Source organism: Humulus lupulus, chromosome 8 (assembly GCF_963169125.1).
Source record: "Humulus lupulus chromosome 8, drHumLupu1.1, whole genome shotgun sequence".
Taxonomy (NCBI): Eukaryota; Viridiplantae; Streptophyta; class Magnoliopsida; order Rosales; family Cannabaceae; genus Humulus; species Humulus lupulus.
In genome coordinates this window covers 37,113,209-37,136,180 of record NC_084800.1, presented here as the reverse complement: position 1 = coordinate 37,136,180, position 22,972 = coordinate 37,113,209, and the positions used below count along the sequence as shown (strand labels likewise).

At 35.2% G+C, this 22,972-nt stretch overlaps 1 protein-coding gene across 2 annotated transcripts; it reads left to right on the top strand.

Moving 5' to 3' along the window:
- Positions 1-9,033: 9,033 nt before the first annotated feature.
- Positions 9,034-21,201, top strand: LOC133796827 (uncharacterized). 2 transcript variants are annotated; one of them, XM_062234498.1, is made up of 13 exons: positions 9,034-9,258; positions 9,346-9,441; positions 9,560-9,643; positions 10,134-10,208; positions 10,408-10,488; positions 11,234-11,373; positions 12,000-12,224; positions 13,426-13,600; positions 13,912-13,995; positions 14,235-14,418; positions 14,563-14,765; positions 15,646-15,841; positions 19,027-20,789. In XM_062234498.1, exons 1-12 carry the CDS (start codon positions 9,094-9,096, stop codon positions 15,826-15,828), a joined length of 1,695 nt encoding a protein of 564 aa, XP_062090482.1. In that variant the 5' UTR covers positions 9,034-9,093; the 3' UTR covers positions 15,829-15,841; positions 19,027-20,789. The 2 variants fall into 2 exon arrangements, with proteins under 2 accessions (XP_062090482.1, XP_062090481.1); XM_062234497.1 differs by having other exon boundaries at positions 9,035-9,258; positions 20,735-21,201.
- Positions 21,202-22,972: the final 1,771 nt, after the last annotated feature.

Genomic DNA, 22,972 nt, shown 5'->3' with positions numbered 1-22,972 from the left:
AAGAAGTCATAATAAATAGGTCCGAGTTATGTTTGTTTTAGAATAAGTTTTTGCCTTAGAGCCTATTAGGAAAAGTTCTAACATGTTTCTTTTAACTGTTAGAACTCTGCTACGATGTCTCTACGAAGATCTGCTCGCACCAACGGAAACGCCTCCAACGATGTTCCAGCGACCAATGCGGTCCCTACCGTTCGCCGAAGGAGAGTGCGTGTTATTGCTCGCCGCAACGCACCGGCACAGCCAGCTGACAACACTGCAGAGATTGCCAGACTGCGACAACAAGTCGAAGAACTTCTGCAGCAACAACGCCAACAGGCTCAATCTCAGTCTCAGCCTCCGCCACAGCCGCAGCCGCAGCCAATGGCCCCAGCACCCCAACAAGTTGGTCCATATGGGGGATGGCCTATGACAAATTACGCTCCATATCCTGTACAGCACATGGAGCCAGTGTACGAGAGGTTCCGCAAGCAGCACGCTCCGAACTTCGAAGGGACTACGGACCCCTTTGAAGCAGAAGAATGGCTAAGGAATGTGGAGCCGATCCTAGCCCACATGAACCTCAGTAATGCTGACCGCATATCCTGCGTCTCGTCTTTACTCAAGAAAGATGCCAGGATATGGTGGGATTTGGTCCAGCAATCCCATGATGCTGCCACCATGACGTGGACTCGATTTGTGGAGCTCTTCCACAAGAAGTACTATAATTCAGCGGTACTTGCTACGAGAGTTGAGGAGTTTACCAATCTGAAGCAAGGGAATTTAACAGTGGCGGAATATGCTCGTCAGTTCGATCGCTTAGCCAAGTTCGCAGCAGAGTTGGTTCCAACCGACTATCTAAGGGTGAACAAGTTTGTTAGAGGACTTCGACCGAAGATCGAGATGGGGGTTAAACTAGCGAACCCGGGAAACACTTCATATGCCGACGTTCTTGAGACGGCAATTGAAGTAGAAAGGTTGCAGGCCAACGTGAGCAAAGAAGAAGCCAGCAAGCCTGAACCCAGATAGCAGAGCCAACCTCAGGCCAGTCGGAACAACAATCAGTCTAGCAATAGCGGCAACAATCAGTCCAACAACAACGGTAACGGACAGAAGAGAAGGCATCCTGACAACAAGCAAGCCGACAACAATAAAAGGGCACGACCAAATAATGGGGGAAACAAGTCGGGCTACGTGGAATACCCGCCATGTGCCAAATGTCAGAAGAAACACCCCGGAGAATGCTGTGCCAACACCAAGGAGTGTTTCAACTGTGGTCAAGAAGGGCATCGTAAAAGAGATTTTCCTCAGCAAAAGCCGGAAGGAAAGAAGGACGAAAAGATGGTTCCTGCTCGGGTTTTTGCTTTAACCCAAGGGGAGGCGGATGCTAGCAACAAGGTGGTCACAGGTCAGGTTTCCATCCTCAATAATTTATGTCATGTATTATTTGATTTGGGAGCCACTCATTCGTATATTTCGTTAGGAATGATAGATAAACTAGACAAACCTAGTGAAAGATTTAGAACTAGGTTTGTAACCAAGTTGCCTTCGGGCAAAGTAGTTCTATCATCACGAATTGTACGAGGCGTGCCAATCAAGATTGAGGACAATGAACTAGAAGGAGACCTGATAGAGCTGGTGATCAAAGATTTCGAAGTAATCCTAGGCATGGATTGGCTAGCACGGCATGGCGCAACAATCGACTGCAAACGCAAGAAGGTGGTGTTCGAGACTCCTGACGGCCAGAAACTTTGCTTCATGGGACAAGCTTCAGGACTACGCACACCGTTAGTATTATCTCTCAAAGCTCAGAAAATGATGGAGAAAGGATGCCAAGCGTTCTTAGCCAGCATCACGAATATGGAGAAGGAGACATCACTTAAAGTTGGAGATGTTCGGATTATACAAGATTTTCCAGAAGTTTTCCCCGATGACTTGCCAGGATTGCCGCCAACTAGAGAAATAGACTTCACGGTAGAATTAGTACCGGGCACCGAGCCTATCTCTAAGGCACCATACCGGATGGCACCTACGGAACTCAAGGAGTTAAAGACGCAGCTACAAGAACTCCTAGACTTGGGTTTCATTAGGCCAAGCCATTCACCATGGGGAGCTCCGGTACTATTCGTGAAGAAGAAGGACGGAAGTATGCGCATGTGCATAGACTACCGTGAGTTGAATAAAGTAACAATTAAGAACAAATACCCGCTACCTCGGATTGATGATTTGTTTGATCAACTCCGAGGCGCAACTGTATTTTCTAAGATCGATCTACGGTCCGGGTATCATCAGCTCAAGGTAAAGGGAGAAGATATCCCTAAGACAGCCTTTAGGACTCGTTATGGACATTACGAGTTCTTGGTTATGTCTTTTGGTCTTACTAACGCGCCAGCCGCGTTTATGGACTTAATGAATAGGGTCTTCAAAGACTACTTGGATAAATTCGTCGTTGTGTTCATCGACGACATTTTAATTTACTCCAAGGATGAAGTAGAGCACGAGGAACACTTGAGGATGATTTTGACGCGATTGAAGGAGCACCAACTCTACGCGAAGTTCAAGAAATGCGAGTTTTGGCTCTCACAAGTGGCGTTCCTCGGGCACATCATATCAAAAGACGGAGTTGCAGTGGATCCATCGAAGGTAGAGGCCGTGAAGGATTGGCCTAGACCAAAGAACGCGTCGGAAGTAAGAAGCTTCTTAGGGCTAGCAGGTTACTATAGAAAGTTTGTAGAGGGCTTTTCTAAGATAGCCACTCCACTCACCAACCTGACCCGGAAGCAACAAAAGTTTAACTGGAACGATAAGTGTGAGGAAAGTTTCCAGTTGCTCAAGGATAAGCTTTGCTCAACACCAGTACTTAGTGTCCCAACACCCAACGACAAGTTCGTTGTCTACTGTGATGCATCAAAGTTAGGATTGGGATGCGTACTGATGCAAAATGACAAGGTGATAGCCTACGCCTCACGTCAGTTAAAGGAGTATGAACAACGCTATCCAACTCACGATATGGAGTTGGCAGCGGTGGTCTTTGCGTTAAAAATCTGGCGCCATTATCTTTACGGAGAACGGTGCGAGATTTATACGGACCACAAAAGTTTAAAATACTTCTTTACTCAGAAGGAGCTTAACATGAGGCAGCGCCGGTGGTTGGAATTAGTAAAGGATTACGACTGCGAAATCCTATACCACCCGGGGAAGGCAAACGTAGTTGCCGATGCACTTAGCCGAAAAAGTTATGGGAATTTAGCAGCCTTATCCGGAATAGAAAAGCCGCTACAGTAGGAGCTTATCAGTGCCGGAATAGAAGTGGTTGTAGGCAAGCTGGCTAACTTGTCTATCCAATCGAATCTGCTAGAGGACATACGGATTGGTCAGAGACATGATGGCACACTAGCAACACACATGGATGCAGTCAGAGACGGCAAGACTACAGATTTCTCAATATCTAGTCAAGGTTTATTGAGGTATAAGGATCGGGTATGCGTGCCAGACGATCAAAGTATTATGAAGACGATCCTAGAAGAAGCGCACAGCACCCCGTACTCAGTTCATCCAGGGTCTACCAAGATGACTCATGACATCAAGGCAGTCTATTGGTGGCCTGGGATGAAGAAAGACATAGCGGAGTATGTATCCAAGTGTCTGGTATGCCAGCAAGTGAAAGCAGAGCATCAGCGGCCTACAGGATTATTGCAACCGCTTAGCATACCGGAATGGAAGTGGGACGATATAGCCATGGACTTCGTGACGGGTCTGCCAAAGACGAATAAGCAGCATGATTCTGCTTGGATAGTCATAGATAGACTAACCAAGTCGGCTCATTTTCTGCCTGTTAAGACTTCTTATACGGCAGACCAATATGCAGACATCTACATCCAAGAGATTGTACGATTGCATGGAATCCCCAAGACGATAGTATCAGATAGAGGATCAGTATTTATGTCAAGATTTTGGAGAAGCTTACAGCAAGCCATGGGTACTAAGTTAAGTCTTAGTACAACTTTCCATCCTCAGACAAATGGGCAGTTCGAGCGTACGATTCAGATTTTAGAGGATATGCTACGCGCTTGTGTACTTGATTTCGGAGGATCATGGAACAAGTACTTACCGCTGATCGAGTTCTCGTACAACAACAGCTACCAGTCGACGATCGAGATGGCACCTTATGAGTTGCTATATGGAAGAAGGTGCCGATCACCGTTGCACTGGGATGAGGTAGGAGAAAGGCAGCTTCTAGGGCCCGAAGCTGTTAGACAAGCACAAGAAGCAGTAGCGCTTATTAGACAGCGTATGCTTGCTGCTCAAAGCCGTCAGAAAAGCTATGCGGATACCAAGCGACGCGATGTGGAGTTCCAAGTTGGAGATCAAGTCTTCTTGAAGATATCTCCTATGACGGGTGTCAAGCGATTTGGGAAGAAAGGCAAGCTCAGTCCCCGATTCATAGGTCCTTTTGAGATATTGGACAAAGTGGGACCAGTTGCATATAGACTAGCCCTACCGCCAGCACTAGCCGATAGTCACAACGTCTTCCACATTTCAATGCTGCGCAAATATGTGTCAGACCCATCTCACGTCCTCAAGTACGATACCATAGCGCTCCAGAAAGACTTAAGTTACGAGGAACGACCGGTTAGCATCCTAGATAGGGGGATGAAGCAGTTACGGTCCAAGAGCTTTCCTATAGTTAAAGTCCTATGGAGCAATAGTTCTGAACGCGAGGCAACGTGGGAGTTGGAAGAGGACATGCAAGGCCGGTATCCGGAGTTATTTGGTAAGTAAATTTCGATGACGAAATTCTTTTTAGTAGGGGAGAATTGTAGAGTCCAAGAACTTTACTTAACTAATTGTTTAGTAGTGTTATAGTATGTTTAGTGTTATCTTTGTTACTATGGATTTTTGGTTCAGACCGGGAATTATTTGGACACTCATAGTAGTACTTATAGATTTTCTAAGTTTAATCTATAGTTTAAGAATATTAAGTATAACCTAAGGTTTGATTAATGTGACTGATATTAAGGATTATATTTATTATATTATAAGGTTTAGACATCAACCAATAGGATTTTAAGCACATGTTATGAATGGTGATTAAGGATTAAATATTTTTGAGGATTTAATTTAATAAGGAGTAAAGTTTGAATGTTATAGGGTCAGTCAGCAGCTTTGAGTACGTTGAGGGCTTAGTCAAGGCTGTTTACTCCATTCAAACTTAGCTAAAAATGTGTAATTTCGTGTTTAAATATTCAGCGTGTGCCGATATATCGCAGCTATAGGGGGCGATATATCGCAGCACGTAGATACGGAAAACACGAATCGATGCACGGTCGCCTCGGGAACAATGGTCCAGGCGATATATCGCCTCCTCCAGCATATGTTCAAACGTTTTTGAATTCTTTTCCTTTCAGCCATTCAAACTCCTTCAACAGTCCAGCATCTTTTGAACGAGTCTTCAGCCTCTGCTGAACGATTATTCAAATGATTTTCACCTAAAAAGCCATTATTTTTATTCAAGTTAAATCAAGATACTTTCATTCCCAAACTCTATAAATAGGACCTAGTACCCAGCCATTATTCACCATTTGCTCTAAGTTCAGACGCTGCTAGTGTTAAGTGAGTGTGAGAGTGTAAACACTTGGTTTGGGGAAAAACTATAAGCTTAAACATCATAAGCTTATCAAACACTTTGGGAAGTGAGTTCTATAGTATTTCGGTGGAGGTTAGATTGATCTTGCATCTTTGAGGTAAACCCGAAACTCTATTTCATTTATTTCATGTTATTTCCTTTCTCAAAACCTTCTACTCAGTCCCCTAACCTCATTCTTATTTTGGTTAGGGAATCCAAGTTCTTAAGCATATAAGTCGGTAAGTATGTTTTTATGGCTTAGTCTTTCCATCTCTTTCATTTCATCTCCTTTCTTTAGACTCACTATTTCTTATGGTTTTAGGAGTGTTCCAAAAAGTCCCAACTCAGTCCATTATATCCCGGTAACTTTGGTAAGGAAAATAGGCTAGAATCAATATGTTATGTGCTTATATGTTTTATGTTATGATATGTATATGTGTATGTTTGTAGGCTTGGGCATATGACCCATATGACTAGCAAGACCCCAAAAGGGTTATGGGCATATGACCTACTTAGCTAGTAGGACCCCACTAATCCCATGGGCATATGCTTGTTTAGTCTATGGGACCCCAAGTAATAATGGCCATTATAATAAGTGTATGTTATATGTATTATGTTAAGTCTTTATGTTTTTATGAAATTATGTATATGACTTTGTGTTAGATTTTCCTTGCTGGGCATTAGGCTCACTCCTTTCTGTTTATGTGCAGGAAAATAAGCTTAGAGGCGGTAAGATTCGTGACGCTTGGAGGATGTGTATCGATGATGAATGGAGTCAAGGGTCCGAGCGTTATTCGATTCGAGGATGTAGTCTCATTTTATGTTTTCTATGGTTTTATGTGTATTTTCCGCACCAATGATGTAATGTCTTTTATTTTAAATCATCTTTTGTTTTAAAGACAATGGGATCCCATAATCCTTCTTAGTATTCTGTTTATTTGTAAATAACTCTTATTTTTCAAGTTACTCAATAAATTATGGTATTTTCATAAAAATGTAAGTTTTATGTATAGTTTCGTTAATGGTCCAAATAGTCTAGATTAGTGGGTCATTACACTAATCACCATGCACCTATCCTGTTTAAGCTATGGAAGGTTCACTTATCTGTTAAGCCCTGGTGACCTTATCGTCACATGGCTAGAGGGGGGACTGTACCCACTTTTGTGACTTTTGCGACTGTCACCTATCTGTTTTGGACTGATAGTCCTGAATGATTATTATGATCATTGTTGATATTATATCATGCTATATTGTGTTTTCTTGCTCGGCCTTGGCTCATGGGTGCTATGTGGTGCAGGTAAAGGGAAAGAAAAGCTCACCCAGCCTTGAGTGGAGAGCTTAGGTGGTGATGTGTACATATGTGGCCGCTTGACCACCACGGCCAAGGAGTTCTCAGAGGAAATATGGGGTTTACCCTATTTTTGCCGCTTAGGTCGGTGGGGTTGTAAATTTGAAACAGTAGTGACCACTTTGTACTATAAACAACTTGTAAATGTGTTGATTAGCTCATGAGCAGTTTGTAATAAAATATATATTTTCCTTTTTATTGGTTTTACACCTTAACCTGTTAATTACACTTAGAGCACGTTTTTAACCAAAGGACTCCGGTAGCGGGTCAAATTTCCGGTTCACCGTAACTGTTCTGGGGTAATCAGGGCGTTACATCAAAACTAACTTCAAAACAGAGTAAAAACCAGAAATTTCATGGCTAAATTTGACCTCAAGCTCAAGATTAAACCCTCTTCAATGGCTGAACACAATCCTAAACCCTAAAGGCTTGATTCCCTAGCTAGAATCCTCAAATGGAACTTCAAAGGGAAGGAGAAGGAGAAGATGAACGGGAGAAGAAACTAGCTGCTCTGTTTTTGCTTAAGCTTCTTACAACTTCCTATGGCTGATACATATCTTAAGGTCAAAAGACCAAAATGCCCGTAGGTCATATTTATTTTCTTAACAGCCCCCAAGGGCAAAACCATAATTTTTCGCTTATCTCGTCAATTATAATTAACATCATCCAATTCCCGATACTTCCAATATTCTCAAATGCTAATAAATCATATCCCATTACCTTTTAATTCCCGACAATGTTCTAATCCTCAAATCACCCCGAGCCCCGAGATTAACCCCGTTATGACCAGACCGAAAACTTGCATTCCATGATCGTCTCATGCAGAATGGCTCGAACAAGTCCACACATAATGTGGTATTATTTATAATTCACCCACATGCACGAAAATACACAATTACGCCCTCAACGAGCCAAATTACTAAAATGCTCTTATAATTAAAAATGGACCCATATGCATGCATTTATCATCATATTATAATATAATTCTCATAAATATGCATATAATTATTTTATGGCATAATAAATCAATTATGGCCCTCCCGGCCTCCTAATTATGGTCCTAAACCTTATTAGGAAATTTGAGGCGTTACAGTCAAGATCAATAATATTGACTCGTGGACTAGGCAAATTTTAACTGCTGAACCACGTAAAAGTTCTTGTATTCTTCAATTATTTCTAAAATATTGTTTAGTGCTCTTCAAAATTAAGTTGACAAAAAATAGCGTGAACAATAATATTCGGAAAAAAAACACTTTTGCTAAATGTTTCTAATTAATGGGTGAAATTTATAATTATAAAGAATAGGCATTTTAAGAATAAACCAAAGGCATTAAATTTGCACCTTAAGAATATACAAATGCACCATTAATTAAAAAAATTAATTTTTTAAAATCATTTATAACATTTTGTCTCAATATTTTTTTTGGGCATTCTTTAGTTTTTTTTTTGTTGATTTCAATAGTTTTATTATATATAATTTTCATAATTTTTTTTTAATAATGTATAATTTTTTAGAAGAAAAATCTTTATTTTAACAAGTTTTTATATATTTTTTGTTTTGAATTTTTTATTTAAATATTTAAAAATTTATATGTATTTTTTAGAATATGAAAAAGAAAAATATAGAAAAATTTAAGAGTTTATACTTTTTTGGACCCTGTATTTTTTCTCATTACCTGTTTGGACTCTGTGTTTTGACAAATGATTTTTTGGACCCTATGTTTTGTAAAATAGTTAAAATAGAACCCTAAACTCAATTTTGATGAAGAAAAAATTGAATATAACAACACAGTTTTTAAGCAGAATGATTTTATTTTTGTTCTGAATTGTTAGTTTAGTAAATTATTTGTGATTTTAGTTGAAAAAACATTGACCAAATTTGGGTTTAGGGTTCTATTTTAATTATTTTACAAAATATAGGGTCTAAAAAGTAATTTGTTAAAACATATGGTCTAAACAGATAATTGAAAAAAACACAGGTAAAAAAAGTATAAACCCAAAATTTAAACATAAATTGAAAAAAATATGTAATATATATTAATTTTTAATCAAATGGGTGTATTTGGGATGAAAATATAATACCCCTAAACAAAAATATAAATCTTCATAGCTAAATCCTTGTATTCCTTTTCAGGCCTCTCGCATGGTGGTCTCTGACTGGGAATTGGAAATGGCTACTATTGACGCCACCAATTGCAAGTACTCATGCGAGACAGCCGCTCAGACACTACAATGGATCCACGCCATCGTCGATTTCCTTAAACCTTATTCTTTCTTCGTGAATGCTCACGTCGTCAATTTTTTCAAGGCAGAAAAAAAACCCCAGCTTTCTGTTTGTTTCTCTTGAAAATACGCTTTAAGCTATTATTTATATTATTATTTCTACTTTTTTCAGGATAGACTATGGGAAGCAATTGACAAGGAATGGATTGAGTGCCTACGCAAAGAACCAGTCGAAAATCTTCTTCAAATTCCTTCTGGAGTAGTTCAGGTTTCTTCTATTGCATTCTGATTTGAATTCCCATTACCACATGTGTTTACTCACATTTCAAACGTTTTTCATTAGTACTACTCTAATGGTAGAATTATCGATTTTTTTTCGATGGAAGGATCACTGGCCTGCTTCACTTAAGAAGTTTATTCTTACCTTGAGATCTCTGGTGTTTCCCCGAGAACAGACAGACTTACAAACGGTATGGTATCATAGCTCTGTGACAGTAACTGGTGTGAAGCGATTCCCTTTCCTTTGTTGAGAAAATTCATATTACATGGTTGCTTAAGAGAACAGACAATAAACTTACTTTGACATATTTAAAAACACCACATTGTGTTTTAATGTATTTACATTCTCTAGGGAGAAAAATGGGCGTAACTGCACCACAAACACTCTAATTCTACTAGATGATTAAGAAAATGTGTGTAATTTTACCGGGCTTTATTTTAGATAAGGATGTGATTTTTGGAATGTTAAAAAGTGTGTAGGTTTACAAGTACTGAAAAATGGAAGGAGCTTGGGATTGTGTAAAGCAAGAGGGTTTGAGTCCATTGTTGTTTCAAATTGGGAGATGCAGATTTGTCTATATAATTATTTATTTATTAGTTAAATATTGTTTGGGAATGTATCTTCTTTTTAGGAATTTCAATGACTTCTGTGGTAACCTCTTTCATTTATGGGTTTGGCAGGTATTACCTGGTCTGAACATATCTTCACTTAGTACTGTTCTAGCCCAAGGCATGAATCTGAAGAAAAAACATGAAGTAGGTTATTACCTTATTGAATTTCTGCCTGAAATTTTAATGGTTTGAGAACCTGATTTGCAATATGACCTTTCAAAAGATATGTTTATTGACACACTTGTCTCTAAAAGAGATTTTGAATCCAAGTTTTGCTTTGTTTATTTTTGAGCAATGAATGCTAGTGAATACTTACTGAAGCCAAATAATTTTGTATGAGCAGGTTGAAGTTCTTTCCGCTGTTGTCAGTTCCATCACGAACTCTGTGACAGCTCACACAATAGTTGATGTTGGCGCTGGTCAGGTACATTTGCTTTTATAAAATCTATATGACTAGTTTGATTGATGATTAAACCTGCTAAAATGCTTTCAATGTCTTGCACCCTTTTTTAGTTGCCTACCTCGTTAGAAATGCGATCACGTCTTATATAATAAATGTACCCAATAAGATGGACAGTAAAACTTTAAAAGGTCACAAGGAGACTGAAATGCTCCCTTTTGAATACATTAGAGTTATTGGAGTTTTGAACAGTGAATCTGTGTCAAATGATTTTCCTATAAATTATAATGAAAGTATTTGAGTAATTTCTTATTTTAAGGGAAAGCATTATTAGTAGTTTTAGCCATACTTTTTTTTTTCTTTCTATTTATTCATCAGAAAATTACAAAGCCAAGTAAAAGGGATTATAGTTTACTTTTTTTTTTACATGCTAACAAATTGCCGTGGCAAGATATTTTTTAATCTTATTTATTTTATTAGCACTAGTTGTCTCTTAATAAAAATAAAAACTTAACTGTTCTCTGCCATGTTTTAGGAGAAAAAATAATTGATATTTCGGTCGATTACAAATATATCATCTGTAGATTCTATTTGTAAAATTCCACCTTATTTTTGGAAACTACACTTCCCTGAAATTGCAACACAGTTTCAATTTCATTACTGAAACAATTAATCTTGGAGTTAAACCAAATTAATAGGGAAAAAATACCTTCTTCTTTCAGTGTTTTTGTTGTACAACGCCATTTTGTTAATCAGGTTGCTCTTTTAGGGTTATCTTGCACAAGTTCTTTCATTCCACTACCAGCATTCTGTAATTGCAATAGATGCTTCTTCTCATCACGGAAGGGTTACAAATGCACGCGCAGAACGAATAAAGAGACATTATGATTCTCAGATGCGTAAATCTGAGTATGGATATTGAAACTGTTTCATGTTATCTTTTCTTTTGGAATTCTTTTTGTCCAGTTTCATATTCTTTTGTAGTTTAAATTCTTGTTGAATGAGGATGCCTATTTCATTTATTGTCTCACCTAATCATGGAGTTCCATGTCTGTTATCCTGAGGAGTCTAATATTGTTTGATGGGTTGAATAACTTGAGTTGGAATTTTATGCTTGGAGAGAAATTCTCCCATAAATTGCAAGTTTGCTAATGATGTTTTTCGTTTTGTCAGTATTCATAAGTTAAGAACTGTGTCATACTATTTGCATAATCCAATTGGTTGACGTCAAGTTTGTTTTTAAGCTTATTTGAGGTCTGTATGCCATTTTGCATATCTTATTTGCTTGAGAATGCTGTTTATTGTTTTGACAGCATCTTGTTTTGTTATTGGAAGTAGGCTGCTTAGTTTTGAGTCTTTTAACTTCAGATAGCTGTGTTACCTTTTGCATAAATCTGATATAATTCTTTTTCCTAGGCTCAGTGTTTTGAAGTTGGCTTCTTAATAGTCAATGTATTCAAGAAATACCTTCCTTTTATTATTATCATTATTATTATTGTGACTGGTTATTAATTTATATATCTTTTTCTCGTTAGATCAGGAAAGAGAAGTTTGACTGTGCCTAAGACAATCACATGCCATGTGATGTCCATCGACACGTTAAAAGATTTGACTTCCATCTCAAGGGTTAACAATAATGGGCAAGATTGTGACAATATTGACACAGAAATGCAACAATCTTTGTGCCACGGGGACACTAAAACTTCACTGGTTCTAGCTGGGCTTCATGCTTGTGGAGATCTTTCTGTGATGATGCTAAAGTGAGTGCCAAATAATGCTTGAAGCTCAACTTTTCTAGATAAGGTTTATCACAGAATGAACATTCTAATGAAATAGTTTAGTGGTTGAGAAATTAAGGAGATGTCAATGTTGTAAATGCATAAATTTTTAATTATAATTTTACTTCATTAGAAAATTTAGGAATCGCTCTTTGGCTGTTGTCTCTTTCCTGCATGCTTAATTTTGACCTCAGTCAGCCAATTGCTTTCTCTCAGGCTTTATCATTATTTTCCCCTTTATTCTTTTTTGTATGAGAATTCCTTGTCCTCCTGTTTCTTCTCTTTATTCTTTCTATAGACACATATCTGTATTATACTCAGGCACATCTTTGCGAGAATTCAAAATTTGAGAAAGTTTTATTAAGCCCAAACCTCACAACTAAAGGCTTCGCAGCTTAACTAAAGAAGTGCATGCATTATTGCACTTTGTAGGTAGTTTTGCAATGCAAGACCTAGAGAAGAAGAGATGGAAACCTTAGTTTTTTTGGTGAGATTTTTTTTTGTTGATAAATAATCAATAGTTCATACTACTATCAAAGTCTCCAATGCTAATCATATTCAAGATTAATAGTTCCATTGTATATTATAATCTCATATCCCAAATTACAGAGCTGAAACAAAATGTATTTCAGAGAGGAAAAAAAATCTGTCAGGTTATTATAGGAATAACGGTTGTGTGTGTGTATAAAATAAACAAACATTACTGATATTAAAGACTGTATATTGTAGACATTTAATTTGCATTAAACTATGGCCTCGGGAAGCCGCATAACTATCCCAGCCTTCACTGCCAACTACTCTTTACTGCCTCCTTGACCCTCATTCGCTGTTATGTTGGCCATGGTCTTCCTCATGAGCATCATACAACAAGATTTTTATCTTCTGTTGAAACTTCTTCATCTTCCTCCCTGCAATTCTTGTGAGATCCAGTGTCACAATCACCATGAAATCTGAATTAGTAGCCATAAGTAAAGACTGAATAATTCCTGACTGACAGATTCATTTTAGCATTATCTGATTTTTATTCCTTTTCTTAATGCTTTCAAATCCTTCTGAGTTTTGGATTTACCATTGTCATTTGTCATTAGTTACTACCATTTTTAATGTTTTGTTTCCTTATTCCTTTTTTTTGGCTATTATTCAGTTGGTTTGATCTGAACAAATCACATATTTTTCTGAATAGGGCTTTTTTGGATTGCAAAGAAGTTAAAGCAGTTGTTAGCATAGGTTGCTGTTACAACCTATTATCTGAAGAAGGTTTTGACCATGTAAATTCTGAATATGGTTTTCCAATGAGCCGTGGAGTTAAATCATCTGGCTTGTCACTTGGAAAGAGTTTGCGTGATCTTGCTTGTCAGGTAGAGGCATATCCTTTGCCACTCTACTCCCTCACAAAATGTGCGTGTATATATATGTGTATATTTTAAAATGAGATATTATAAATATATATTTCTTAAATAAATCATTTATGTTTGAGACTTCAACATCTTTCTTGTAAGGTCCTGACCCTCAAAATAAAATTGTCTTTTCACTGTAGGTTTTATAATTTAAAATATATTAGTTGTAGCCTTCTATAGAAATTTTGCTTAATACATTTGTATTATGCACTTACGCAAGCATTTTTTGTCGATTGAAGAAAAACTTTACTGATGTTTTTTTATCTTACTAGAGTGCAGAGAGGTGGAGATGTCTGGAAATTGATGCCGGTGTTAACAACTTTGAGCTGCATGCTTTTCGTGCTGCTTTTCAGATGGTACCCCATTTATTTTCCTTCTACTGCAATTATTCTTCTAATTGTAATCCTGGTACAATTTGTAAATGTTAGCTTAAGTTTTGACAATATATATGCCGTTGATGACACAATCCATTTTCTTACTATATTGCCAGCTTTACCTGGGTACAACCTTCTTCGAAATTCTTCTCGATGTCTATTTTCCAATTTCTCTTCTTTCATATAAACTTTATTGTGGATAACATGTGTCCCTTTTAAAGGTTCTTAATAAATACTATCCTGAAGTCATGACAACAAGTCCATCAATTGGGCGTCAAGGGAAAGCTTTGCGCCGTCTAAAGAAAAGGGGGACCTTTGACTCCTCGCTGAGCCACAAAGATAGCACTTGTGCATCTTCACATCATATGCATTCTAACTTGAAAGAAAATACTGAACCAGAAAGAGGTAAAGATTTTTCTTAGCATGGTTTAAAACATGGTTATGCCTACATGTTTTTTTTCTTTCCATTATGTTATATTGTTGGTGGGTTGAAACATGTCTAGGCCTACTAATTCAACTGAAGCATATAACACTGAAAATGTTATGCAGGTGACATCTTTTGCTCAGTATCTGAGACAGCATCCTTATCTGGTAGAGATCCTCCTAGTGGTTCTGAATGTGAGAACGTCAAATCTGTTGATAAGTATTCTCTTTTTCTGAGATATAGCCAGTCTGGATTGTGCCACCTAGGTCTCAAGTCTTTGCAGGATATTGAGTTTCACAGAATATGGGAGGAAGTTGAACCTTTTTCTGTAAGTTACTATTTATATTGTACTCTAAATTTTGAAGAAATTCCATTGTTACTATTTAAAAGACAGCAGGCTGTTTTGTTAAAAATTGATGAATTTGTTAGACCGTAGTCTTTTATGCTTCGCGGATGAAATATTTGCACCTTTAAACTCACCCCTTGTCGTTGTTGGAATTGGAACCTTAGTGATTTTCCTGGAATATCAACTTTCAAGGTAATACTGGCCTAATAAGATTTTTTTTTAGTAAATACAATAAAGTCAAAGCCTAACATAACAAAGTAGATGAAAAATCTACTAATTAGTTTAGCAAAAGGAAATAATAATCCCTAAATAGCAGCAGATGAAAGACAGGAACGCTCGTCTCTGTTGGACATTTGTCTCAAGGCTGGATGCTGCAAGAAGGATTCTAGACTTTTGTTTCTGAAAGTTCTACATGAGGGTTAAGCGTATCTTTCCTTAGTGCACTTCTCTGAGGCTTCAGTCTTGAGTTGCTGAGGCTAACACTACATTTGTGAGCCTAATTAGATTAACCAAGCTTATGTTTGCTCATGTTCGAGGACAAGAGACTATCAATGCTTTGTAAAAATAATCTCTATAGTGCAAAATAACTAAATTAAAGGTGATGACAATCAAACCTAGGGCCAAGAGATTGATAGCTGATCAGCTATTTAAACAAATAATCTGCTATGAGAATTACTGCTTGATGAATTAACTATTTACTTGTATTTTTTTAATAGCCTATCCACCACCTGCCTTGTGTGCAACATTACATTGTTTATTGTCGTTGAAACTACTGATGGTTTTGATTCATTTATTACTTATATGTTTAAATATGGGAGAACGAGTTGACAATCATATAACCATGCTTTGCGATTACATACAGGAATTCATTGGACTGTATTGGTCTCTTCGAGCTGCTTTGGGGCCTATCTTAGAAACATATATTTTGCTCGATAGATTGTTGTTCCTTCAAGAGCAAGGAAATACCATTGAAGCGGTGATGTTATCGATTTTTGACCCTGCATTATCACCAAGAAATGTAGCAATTATTGCCAAAAAGAAGTGATATAAATGTGATGGTAATATTCTACACCTTATTTTTGTTGATACTGGTTTGCAATGATCATCAAATTCTTAGAAATTATTATGCTCTCTTATAAGTATAGCATTTGACAATAGGCTTGAGAAGGAAGCCTGTCTACAGTTGCTTGTGTTTGCGTAAGGATTAGAAACTATAGATATCAAGAATTGAGATGGGAAAAATAGTTTTGCAGTTAATGGTAAAAACTATTAGACTCCAAGAAGAGAGTTGTTTAAAGAAAATTGCTGGAATTAAATAGATAATTGCTGATTAGGAATTTTGAGTGTGTTTGCTGGAGTTGAGGGGTACAAGGTTGGGAGAGAGATGTCTTTGTGGTTGACAAACTAATGATGAAATAGAAAGAGTGTTGGAGAAGACAATAATTGTCTTCGGAAAGATTACATTGAGGATTAAGCTCATAAACAATAATCCTGACATTGCTCATTAATAATTTTGTTTAAATGATTAATTTTTTACAAGATTATTATTTATATCGTGCTATTGGATGTGTTTTTGGCTGTTGGACTATTTATTGCCCTGTTCTTTTAGCTCGTTGTGGCCACTTATTGCTTAGTGATTGCTATTTACATGTGGCTATGCTAAAATATTTTGGTTATTTGGTCCACACAGACTGAATTATCAATTACTAGATAATTAATTCTTAGTTTTTATTTGGTTAACGAAAATTGATTTTGTATCTTGATAATTAAAAACAATAACGCTACTAAAAATAATGCAAGATTGTAAGAACATAACAAGAATAAAATTCCAAAGATTTAAACAATTAGGGTTTTTAATTTCATCTACAATCCCTCCTATCAATCACTAACACAATATTAAAAACTCTTCTTATTAAGCTAACAAGTTGTCAAAGTCTTTTATAATCGGATTAGGAATTATAAAACTCAACCTAATTGTGAACTTTCTATATTTCTATGATAAATTCAACAATTAGGAGGCAATGAATTCACAACCTAGATACTTTTGTTCTAGATTAAATCTATGCTATGCTGTTTCAATCAAAGCTTGTTTAAATTTCACTTTTCAAAATTTCAATTCAAACACAAATAGATAATAAAATAAGATAGCCAATCACATTTCATGCATTAAAATAGATTGAGACAAGCTTAATAGAGGAAGAAGAAAAATACTAATATTGCATTAGATCATCAAAGGAGTTCAAGAGAATCCATTAAAAACCCTAATAAAGATTTAGTTCAACATTGTCATTCTAAACATAAACAACAATTAAAAATAACATAGAATTAAAAGGCAATAGAAAAAGAACTGTAGAGAGCGAATGGAGATGCTCCACGGTGTGTTCCTTCCTTCAGAGTTCGTCCTTCTCTCTATTCTGATTCTTTCCTTTCGAAATTAGGATTAAAACCTAACTTTTTTCCTTAAGAAGCAATGCGGGCTGCGGCCCAACACTTCAAGTGCAGTGGCAACTTGGGCTTCGCGTGGACGTCAGGTGGGCTGCGGCCCAACCCCTTTAGTGCCGCGGCCTGTGTAAATTTTCTGGGGAAGAAGAAATAAGTTTGGGGGAAGTATACATCGTCTAAAAAAAAGAAAGAAAAAAGAAAAAAGAAAATATATATATATATTTGGTTGAGTTACGATAAATCTCTCTCGAGTAATGAACAAGGGTTGATTGTGGATTGTAAAGTTGTATATTGGTTTGATTGATTTATATACTCGTGGTAGGTTGAGCTTAAATGACTTTTTCACCCACCTCCGCCTAAGCTGTTTGTGATAATCTTGAAAAGTCCTTGTGATTCTTGAGCATGTTTTAGTCTAAATTAGTGGAGAATAGTAAGAGCACTTACATTGGATGAGCTAAAATGCGTTATTCTTTATAATATAGAGAAAAAATAGTTAAGTAGCCTTCCATTGGATGATGTAAAGTTATATTTTTTTACCTAAATGAATAGTATTTCTTTATATGTAGTGAAATATTATTCATCAAGCTATAAATATTTTATTATTATTTTATAAACTTTTGTATATATATATATAAGTGTGATACTATTATGTTTAATTATTTTATTTCTTAAAATGAATAAAATATTTTTAAAAATATAATATATAAATAATGTAAAGAAGCAGATGTATGGTATAATGTAAAAGTTTTGAGGTAAATTATAAAAGTATGTTTTTGTGATATATTTTATAATACACTTTCTTTATAATATTTAGCTAAAACTCATAAAAACATCTTCCATCAGCTCCTTTATACATATATTTATAATATCTATGCACAAACTCCAATTAATCCATCTCTACATTTACATAACATTTACATATCATTTATATAATATTTTAATATTATTATTTTCTTTATAAGCTTTCTCTCTCCATTTAGTATATATTTATTATTTCTTTTTTATTTTTCAATTATTTTATTTTACTTTAAGTAATAAAATATGTTTAAAGATATAATATTTAAATGATGTAGAGAAATATATAGAGAAGCTGATGTATGGTATAATGTAAAATTTAGAGGTAAAATAGAAAATTGTGTGTTTTGATGAGGTATTTTAAAGGATAGAGTAGAGCACCCAATGTGAGTGCTCTAAGTTGGCAAGCCTATAGGATAATGGACTGCTAATGTGAATTCGTTTTTTGTAAATTGAGTTGAGTACTTGTTTATTCATTAATCATGATTTGGTTGTCATATATATTGATGCTTCTAAGTGAATTTGGGAAATATTTGACTTGAAATTCTAGATTGTAAAAATGATGACTATAATGTTGTAAGGATGATATTGCATGGTATTCGTGATATTTGAGGCTAGATCAATTGTTATTGACTTGATTCATTTTAGAGTCCGTTTGTGTTTTTTTTAGAGTGTTTAAAGTTCTTTACTCGAGTAAAGGTAAAGGTTAATTTTGGGGGAGTTTGTTGAGTCTAGTTTTGTGTTGTGTTTAAGGTAGTTTTTATTTAGTTTCTCTATTGTCTAGGGCGTTATTGTGCTTGTTTTTGTTTGTTTCCAGGTTTTAGCTTATAAATAAATGAAAATAACAATTGGTAGACAAATGATGAAAAATTAGCTTTTTGGTGTTGATTCCGTGAAAGAATGAATCATCAAGCAATTTTATGGCTTTGGTAAATTTTCGGGACCAAAAGCACAAAAATTGAAGAAGTTGTTAAGGGTCAAGACGCTGATGAGTGTCTCTGCCCAGAAAATTTACGCGGGCCGCGACACTGAAGGGGTTGGGTCGCAGCACGCGAAGCCCAAGTTGCCGCTGCACTTGAAGTGTTGGGCCGCGGCCCGCATTGCTTCTGAAGGAAAAAAATTAGGTTTTAATCCTAATTTCGAAAGTAGAGAATCAGAATAGAGAGGAGGACGAACTCTAAAGCAAGGAACACACCGTGGAGCATCTCCATTCGCTATCTACAGTCCTTTTTTTATTGCCTTTTAATTCTATGTTATTTTTAATTGTTGTTTATGTTTAGAATGACAATGTTGAACTAAATCTTTATTAGGGTTTTTAATGGATTCTCTTGAACTCCTTTGATGATCTAATTCAATATCAGTATTTTTCTTCTTCGTCTATTAAGCTTGTCTCAATCTATTTTAATGCATGAAATGTAATTGGCCATCTTATTTCATTATCTATTTGTGTTTGAATTGAAATTTTGAAAAGTGAAATTTAAATAAGCTTTGATTGAAACAACGGATTTAATCTAGAACGAAAGTATCTAGGTTATTTGTGTAGCATCTAGGTTGTGAATTCATTAACTCCTAATTGTTGAATTTATCGTAGAAATATAGAAAGTTCACAATTAGGTGGAGTTTTATAATTCCTAATCCTATTATAAAATACATTGACAACTTGTTAGCTTAATAAGAAGAAGAGTTTTTAATATTGTGTTAGTGATTGATAGGAGGGATTGTAGATGAAATTAAAACCCCTTAGTGTTTAAATCTTTGTAATTTTATTCTTGTTATGTTCTTGCATTATTTTTAGTAGTGTTATTGTTTTTAATTATCAAGATACAAAATTAATTTTTCGCTGATCAAATAAAAACTAAGAATTAATTATCTAGTAATTAATAATTCAATCATTGTGGGACGATACTTGGTCTTACCAATAAATTACGACTATGTGCACTTGCATAGCTGTAATTTTCGCAACAAGTTTTTAATAAATGATGACGGATCGGCTTTTGCCTAAAAAATATTTGGTCACTATAATGTTATCTTCCTATTATAATTAGGAATCTCATTTAATTATATAATTTCAGAACCACTAACCAAGAAACACATGTAAATGTTCGGTCCCATGACATTCCTTTTTTCTTAAAAAGAAAGTAAAGTAAAAAGTTACAGACCAAGTTCATCGTAAATTGTTTGGGACCTAACACAAGAAAATAGTACTATGATAATTCCATGCAGGAGGTCAAAGGAAAAAAAAACTCTTTAAAATATACAGTAAGGTAAACTTAGATATGATGGACATACTATATGTGTTCCTTGCACACATGTACTATTTTGATAGATGGGCCACTTCTGGCAGGCTAGCGTGAGAGTTTGTATTAAAGTTTGTAATCCCTTCTCTCTGGGTTTGTGGTTTTCATCACATATAAACTTGTGGCCATGTACGTTTCTTAAGATTATTGGTAGAAAAAGAAATATGTTATGTTGGAGCTTTTAAGGAGTTTGGAATCATTACTTAACTATATAATATCAGTAATAAAGTTTTGCCCCACTTAATTATAGTCTCTTTTGTTGAATTCTAGAATGATCAATACACTGTTTTGTTTTTTGGTTTTATCTCTATTTTGACATTGTCATAGTCCTGTAGAATAATTATCTCCTAAAGATCCAATAAATACGCAACTGTGATTTTTTTTCTTCCACTTATCGAAATTTTCTCTCATTTTCAGGTGCGGTATTTGAGTTACTAACTTCCATACTTGGTAAGATACAGGTTTGTTTGTATTTACTTATTTGAAGAAATATGTGGTGCCAGTATTCCAAGGATACAGATTCGAAGAGAGGAGCTAACCTTGAACTTGTGTGACTGCTACTAAGACAAAGTTCATACGATCATTATCAATGAAATTAACAAACTTGGATTATTGTCACCGTTATGATTATTATGGTAAACAAATGGCTTCCTCTGGAGGTAGGCCACGTGTTCAAGTCTGAACGCCTTTGTCGTCTTGTACACCCAGTCTTTCTTTGACTTCTTGTTCCTTCTGTTAGCTGATATACTTTTATGGAATTTTCGAATAATTTAACATATTGTTCCAAGGAAGACTACACAAGAGTAGTTGTCATTTAAAAGAGGATTCACTTGTAATATATTCCAAGTAGCCTTCAATATTTTTAGATATATGCACAATCGTTATCATGGGCTATTTTGGTGCCAACTTAATTAGTTATATTTGACCAGCTTATTGGAAAACCATATGTGCTAAAAAAGGAGTTGGGGTCACTTGAACTTTGATTGTTTGATGACAAAACACACCTCTCTAACTGACGTTATATGTCTTCTTATTCTTATCGTCATCAGAAATTACCTTGATTTGAATGAAAATGCTTGCTTTGAATTTCTTATAGTGAGTACCAAATACACCTATTTCTTTAGCCGCCAGAAGTTTTGCTTGTTCACCTCTCACAGAATATGATTCAGTATATTGATACTTAATTTTTTCTTAAAAAAAAGATGTAAGGTCACTAGTATTATTTGCTGCTTAGATTCATTGTAGTACAAACATAGAGGTCAACTCTTGAAGATTAGAATGTAAATTAGTCCGAAGTTAGAACTACCAGCTACGGTTTTATTTCTGCTGTCTATTCATATTGAATTATAGTCATGGTTTTAGGCAATCAAATGTGGAACTAGTTGAAGTTATATAGACAATCATCCAAGGAAAACAAATTCTTATTTATCAGCCAAAAAAAAAAAACAGAGAAATTCCAAATGGAAAAATTAAAAAGTTTTTTAGAAGTTAGGGCAAATGATTAATGGATTAGATAATAGTAGCAAGATGTGTGACTCATAATATTTATGACGGCAGTACCAATACAGTCAGAAATCTGGTCAAGAGTCATTTCAAAATTAGTCAAGAAATATATTTTGGCTCAAAAAAATTCCTAGTACATCTATTTACCTAAAAGGTATAAGCATCTTCAAAGTCTCTTTTTCTAAAGATACTTATCTAGATTGGATTGGATGAATCATGTCTTGGGAATTTTTGTGATAATTCACAATATACCCCCAGAGTTTGTTTATATCTGTTCTTGTCACAGATACCAAAACAAACGGGTCTACCACTAACAAAAACTTGTACGTAGTTTTTTTTTTTCTATTTTATTGACATGATGGAAAACCCCATTAAAATTGTAATCAAGGAAAACCCATTAAAATTGTAACCAATTCGATCAAGTAAATTATAGCAAAAGACTTCAAAGATAAGTTTTGTTTTTTACGATAATATTTAATCAAACAATTTCCTTATATTTATTTATTTATTATTTTTGTTTTTTTTTTACAGAATGCTACTCTTAATTTGGTGTAGGTTATTATTATTAATTGTAACTCATCAATCTTTTGTTATATTCCAGGTGGTTCAATGATTTAGATGAAATGAATCTCTCTTCCAATATGTATTTTTTATATTCTGAAGAGTAATAAATTCTATTCCGACAAAAAAATTAGTAACTTATACCAAAAGACACTCTAGATAGGTGTTTGTTGTTTTATAATACATGGAAAAAAAAGAAAAAAATAAAGTTGATGTTTGTGTCAAGTGATTGATCTAAGTCTCAACACCACTAACACTTTTAAAGCAATGGATCTATCATCTAATTGGTAGTACTTTTCTAGTTAATGAAGCACTCTTTCTTCGAAATAATAATAAAAAAAAAGCAAAGTTACATGTTTCGTATCAAGTATTACAAGAGCATATGTCATTACTAGATATATTTTTTCAAGTTAAAATAAAGGTTTAATAATTACATAATCTATAATCAAAATCACGAAGAACAAAAATTACTAATTTCTAAAACATGTATTGGTAAGTTGTGACAAAAGTGAAAATTAGATGAGATATTCTTTGTGACTGTAATTTTTCCACACATTTTTAGACTAATTGAAATTATTAATATGTATCCAA

What these genes read in the sequence shown, in the direction of transcription:
- LOC133796827 (XM_062234497.1), top strand. Translation starts at nt 9,094, where the DNA reads ATGGTGGTCTCTGACTGGGAATTGGAAATGGCTACTATTGACGCCACC. An exon ending in TCTCAGATGCGTAAATCTGA is followed by an intron (nt 11,374 to 11,999) that starts GTATGGATATTG and finishes TTTTCTCGTTAG; the next exon opens with ATCAGGAAAGAGAAGTTTGA. An exon ending in TTCGTGCTGCTTTTCAGATG is followed by an intron (nt 13,996 to 14,234) that starts GTACCCCATTTA and finishes TCCCTTTTAAAG; the next exon opens with GTTCTTAATAAATACTATCC.